The sequence below is a fragment of the Marmota marmota genome, unplaced genomic scaffold (assembly GCF_001458135.2).
Source record: "Marmota marmota marmota unplaced genomic scaffold, marMar, whole genome shotgun sequence".
NCBI classification, from domain to species: Eukaryota; Metazoa; Chordata; class Mammalia; order Rodentia; family Sciuridae; genus Marmota; species Marmota marmota.
Window position 1 is genome coordinate 20,354,364 of NW_026000229.1, and position 6,000 is coordinate 20,360,363.

The window sequence follows — 6,000 nt, forward strand, 5'->3', positions numbered from 1 at the left end:
AACACTATGCAAAGCAGCCAGCTGCAAAAGACTACATAGTCTACATTTACATGAAACATCTAGAAAGGACAATATACAGAGCCAGAAAGTAGATTTGTAGTTGTCTGCAGATAAAGGTAAAAAGGATTAACTGCTTTGTGCACAATTAATTTTTTAGGGTAATGAAAATGTTCTAAAAGTGGGTAGTATTGACGGTTGCAAAACTCTGTACATCTACTATAAGTTACTTCATGGTATAATTAAAATGAGTGAATTATGGTATGTGGATTACAGTTCAATGAAGCTGTTTAATATACACACATACAGAGGTTCCCATAACCCAAAGAATAAAGTCCAAAATTTTTAGAATGGCACGAAGACCAGCTCTGCCTCCCTTCCCCTTTCTAGTCCAATGATCTTCTTTTCCCCTCACACAATGCTGATGTCAGCAAAGAGATACCTGCATGCCCATGTTTACTGCACTACTATTCACAATAGATAAAATATGGAATCAGCCTAAGTCCCCATCATTAGATAAATGCACTAATATGGTATATATACACAGCAGAATATTATTGCATTCATAAAGAGGAGTGAAATCCTGTTATTTGCAGCAAAATTAATGAAACTGGAGGATACCATGTCAGAAAAATAAGCCAGACACAGAAAGGCAAGGATTTAATGTTCTCTTTCCTATGTGGAAACTAAAACAAGAAAGTCAGTCTGAAAATAGAACAGTAATTACTAGGAACAGGGAATGGGTGGGTGGGTGATGTGAGAGTAGAAGGGTGAATGGATATATCCATGCATATACATGTATATGCTGTATACATATATGAAAATATCACAGTAAATCCAATTAATATGTACAATTAATATGTTAATATAATAAAGACCTTAAACAATTTAAAAGATCCCATGTATATTAAAATTCTCTAAAGCAATCTGTAAATTGTGTTCATCAGTATGAGTTCCTTCCTCTTTGGTGTTCACATAGAATCTTCTATATGTCTGTATGCCATTTCCTCTTTGTATTATAATGTTTGTTTACAATGCTACCTCCACTGATTTATTCATTTCCTATATTTTAAAGAAAAGCATATATTAATACCTATTTGTTGAACATTGGTTTCTCTTCTTAAAAGAGCACTGATCCCATCATAGAGGCTCCACCCTCATGCCTTAATCTAAACTAGTTACTTTGCAAAGAATAACCTGTGGATATAATGAAGTTGACAAAAATCATCACTGTTTTTCTTGAGATTTGCAGAACTGAAAAACATCTTGCAACCAGGCAATTAAAAGCAGATGTGTGTCCTTTGGCTATAAGCCTCCACTTGTGAGCAGGCACCCACCAGTCTGCAATCATCAATCTCCTATATGAACCGCTCCTAAATCAGTTTTCCTTAAAGATTGTCCTCTAGAGAGATACTTCTCTTTCAGTCTGGTAGCTCATCACTTAAGTTTTTTCTCTACTTCCTTTTTCTTGCCTCTGGACTGACTAGATTCTGTCTTGCAGGAAGTTGACCAAGTCTTTGCACATTTAAAGCTGCTTTTCACAGCTCACGTTAATTTCTCTCCCTCTCCAACTGTTTTCTATTTACCTCTCGTGTTGGATTTGTATTGCTGTGATAAAATACCTAAGATAAACAATTTGAAGGAGAAAAGGTTTATTTTGGCTCAGCTTTCAGTCCCTGGTGACTTTTTACCCTGGCAAGGCAGAATATCATGTACTGCTCAGAACATCATGGCACAGAATAGCAAAAGTGTTCACCGAATGGTGGCAGAGAAGCAAAGAGAGAAGGGCTGAGGGTCCCAATATTACTTCATTGACAGGCCCTCAATGACTTAACTTCAACAAGACCCTACCTCATAAAGAAAGCACTGTCTCCTAAGAGTGCGACAGGCTGGCCAACAAGCCCTTAACATATGGGTCTTTGGGAGAAGAGTTAAGATCCAAAACATAACAACTTTCTTGTGTAGTTTATCATTTTCTATTGTTTCATTTTAATGTAAATACCTTAAGAGTCCCAGAGATCAAAAGCTCTAGAAAAAATTATATTGAGGCTTAGTCTCATGTGTACCCAGCACCAAGCACGCTGTATAAAGTGCTCAATAAGTCTTTCATAAAACATGAGAACAAAAGCAGACTAAGAACCAAGGGACCATTAGAGGAACCTTACATCAAAATGGAACGGGGAGCGGCAATCAGGAGAAACAGCATGTAGTGAAGCCCTACTTTGTGCCAGATACTGTGCTGAGCACAACTTCATCCCTTGCTCCATTTAGGCATTTCCAAAACCCTATGAAGTACATAATATCATCTTCATTTTACAGATGGGTAATTAGAGTTATAGGGAAATTAAGAGCTTGGCTAGGGTCACAATCATCAAATCTGTGCTTTTTCCAATTTATCACCACACCCCCGCCCCGCGCCCAGCCCAACAGAAACACACCAAGATCAGGGCTTTCTATAATAACGAAAAGTCCCAACCCCCTCTACCCTTCAAGAACCAGGGGTTTTGCAGCCAGAACCACCAGCAAGACGCACGCAGGCTAGCCGTGCCCCTCAGGCACGCAGGCCCCACCCACTGCGTCTCGGGTGGCGTCATCACGCAGAGCCAAGTCTGCGCGGCCACGTCCTTTAAATTAGCCTTCTCAGGACGCGCGTGAGTGTGCGGAGTGGGGCGGAGCGAGTGTGGCGTGGGGCCCGCGCCGGGGCCGAGCCGCCGCGGACCGTGAGGTGGGCGGAAAGGCTGCTTTGCAGTCCAGAAGCGGCAGGGAAGGCGCCGGGAGCGCTCTTGAGGGGCGGGAGGAAAGAACATGGCGGCCCCGGGCTCTCAGCTCCCGGTTCTGGCGCGGCTTCTTACCCTACTCTGCCCACTCCTTTACTTGCCTTCCTGCAACTTGATTTTCTTTCTGCGCTCTCTTTTCTCTCAGACATACATTTTGCCTTCATCTGCACATCCTCCCCAGCCCCACCCTGATCTAAGTATGAAAGGTGGATTAAGTGGGAGCTGGTCAGGCCCGTCAGGGGCCAAGATACAGACAGATTCCTAAATTTGACTTTTACCCCCTATGCCATTTTATCAGCCTACTCATTGTAACATGGAGAGGTCAAGCCCGATTTTGAGGCCTGATAATACCTGTGAGTGATCCTGTAAATTGTCACTTTAAGTTTCCTGAACCTGAGTTTCATCAAATGTAAGGTTTTCTTTGAAAGATCTAAATTTCTTGATAGCTAGGCAGCTTTTGCCATGCATTTGTCAGAATGTGCCCCGTAATGGTATATGATTGGGGAAATGGAAGCAGGATTCATTTTGGCAGTAAGGGAATTAGGCAGAGCTAAGACCTACATCTCCCTTCCATGAAATGATCTAGTGTGTAAGCAGTGAGAACACCATTCTGTTTTGGCTCTTATTTCCTCAGTGAGTATTCTAAGACTGACCCTCCTGGCATAAGTTAAATGGAAAAGGACTTATTGTACTGCTCTGATGCAAAGAACCTTGGGAACGTTCATCTGTCTGTTCTAGGTGGCCACTGTCGTTTTAGGGCATATGTTCTTTCTCACCTAATAAAGTGCAGCTGGGCCTTGGCCAATCCCTTGCTTTTGATTTTGACCTTTTGTTTTTCCTCGGTTGAGTGTAGAATCTGGAGGGATCCTACCTCTTGAAAACCTTACTTCCCACCTGCCAAATCGTGGGCTAGAGTGAAGCAGAAATCTAGGAAGATGAGTTCCAGCATGACCATGAGTGAACCAAGGCTAAACTGGTGAGTTCTCTCTCTACCTAATCAACTGAATAGGAGTGAAGTCCAGCTGGTGGTTGACATAGGAAAGGAGAGCTTTTGGCCCGAACAGGTTTGGAAGAAATAAAAGAGGAAAGATCAGGATCTCAGAATTTATCCTGTTCTCATCTTCATGTAATAAATACTTTTGAGATATAATTACTGCACTTCCACTCCTAAAGTGACAATTGAGCACTCAAATTTTTATTAGATATACTTCCATCATGTCTTTATTGTTGGTATGTTGTGAAGGAGAGATGCTGGAATTTTCTAAAAACTTTCCTATTTCCATACAAATAATAAAAAGACCATCTTTAAGAATAGACACACTTCTTTTTGTTATAGTAGAATCTATCTCAAAAGATTATATAAATGCAGACTGTATTCTGTATTTTAGAAATGTGAGAACTTTGCTAATAGAGAACCCAGTTAAGTAATATCATAGTTTTGTAGGCATCTAACAAATATAGTGGTTTTATGTAACATATTGCTATACTACATTGCTGCCTTAGTTCATTTTAACACACATTTACTAAGCCAGCAAAGGAGGATACAAAAGTCACAAAGAGATGACAAAGATTTTTAAAATAGTGCCTGACTTAAAGAACTTTTAAGTCAGTATGTTCAGTAATGAATAGTGTTTGCATCTCCAAAGAATTCCATAATACCTGAGGCCCTTGACTTTGTTTTAGAATTATATGAGGAAACCTTAGAATTTAATAAGATGTTATGGAAATATTACCATGCTGAAATAATAGGAAACTTTACCATGGTCCATAGCAAGTAAGAAATTCTGATTTTACTATAATACCTTAATCATAGTGTTTGTTTTATTTTTTTTCTCTTTTTTGGATAAATACCTTTAAAAACAGTAAAAGATAAACGTGAACCATATATGCTAGGATTTCCCATTTGGAAATGGGACTAGAAGTTGCATTTGATTGGAGTGTTTTGTTGTAGGTTTTAAGTTACATGCACATTTGTGTTCCTGGCTAATACTGTAAAGTAAGTGTTCAGATGATGTGCAGTTATTCATATATGCAACTGACTATGAAACCAATTGTGGTTTAGAACCTTTACACAATATTATAGGCTTTGGAACTATCCTTTTTCACAAAATCCTAGTAATCATTGTACTCCCTGGATTCTCCGTGTTTTCAGTTTTTTAACTTCACTTGCCATCATTTGGGGGAAAGCTTACTCTCTGGAAAGCATTGGTTATGTTATATTAGCCTCAATTAATTACATACAATGTTATGAAAAATCATATATTATTATAGAGGTGATTTTTAGCAAAGGCACACCATTTATCCCATTTTCCAGTTTCAGAAAAATAGGTTGGATGTTCAGTCTTTTGGACTAGAACAGTAATGCATGAAACAAAAATAAATTGAGAAGCATTTTTTTTTTTCAATAATCAGGCATCTTAATGTTATGCCTCACAACCAGAGATGAGTCCTGCCCATGACAGACTCTTGATTGTACTTCATTCTGTTCTATCTTTAACTCTCAAACCTCTGACAGTTATTTAATTTGGTACTATAGAAAAAGAAAGGTTGATTGTTGGAGTTATAGAATATCATAATCCGCCTGAGCTTGGTGTCTGAAAAGTAAAACATCTAAGCTCACAGATCTGGTATATGAAATTAAACATTAAGAAGTGATTGGGAAAGGGTTTGGATAGAGGGCATATAGTCAGAAATTAGATACTATTATGTTTCTTTGTCTAACATGAGATTTTGAATTGTCAAATGAAAGTAAATTACTTTGTTTCTAGGGATGTTTCCCCAAAAAATGGCCATAAGACATTTTTCTCTCGAGAAAATTATAAAGACCATTCCTTGGCTCCAAGTTTAAAAGAACTCTGTATTTTATCTAACAGGTAAAATATTTGATTATTTTCATATTTAATTGTTTTTTTTTTCTGATATTCGAAGTTTTATAATTATCTCCATTATTCAAATTATAGAAGATAGAAAATGTAAGAAAGCTATTGTTAACACTTTGGTATTTACCTTTCTTCATATATTAACATATACACACAAAAAAATGGGATCATGCTATAAAAACTGAAAAATACTGTTTTAAACCCGTTAAAACTGTTTTATAGTTTGCTTTTTCCATTGAAAATAATATTTTGTCACAGAAAAAAGAAGTCAATATGAAATAATGTATTTCTTTCCATGGTCATATATATATATATATATATATATATATATATATATATATATATAT

The 6,000-nt window shown here is 37.7% G+C and overlaps 1 protein-coding gene across 5 annotated transcripts in view; it reads left to right on the forward strand.

The window, feature by feature from the left end:
* The first annotated feature begins 2,572 nt into the window (after nt 1–2,572).
* The window catches only part of Ice2 (interactor of little elongation complex ELL subunit 2), a 46,831-nt gene continuing 43,403 nt past the window's right edge, over nt 2,573–6,000 (forward strand). Inside the window, exons 1-3 of one of the 5 annotated variants that reach the window (XM_015480595.2) lie at nt 2,573–2,722; nt 3,628–3,750; nt 5,543–5,647. In XM_015480595.2, coding sequence (XP_015336081.1) covers nt 3,710–3,750; nt 5,543–5,647 — 146 coding nt within the window. In that variant the 5' untranslated portion in view covers nt 2,573–2,722; nt 3,628–3,709. The other 4 variants (XM_048793827.1, XM_048793826.1, XM_048793828.1 and 1 more) reach the window with 4 other exon arrangements.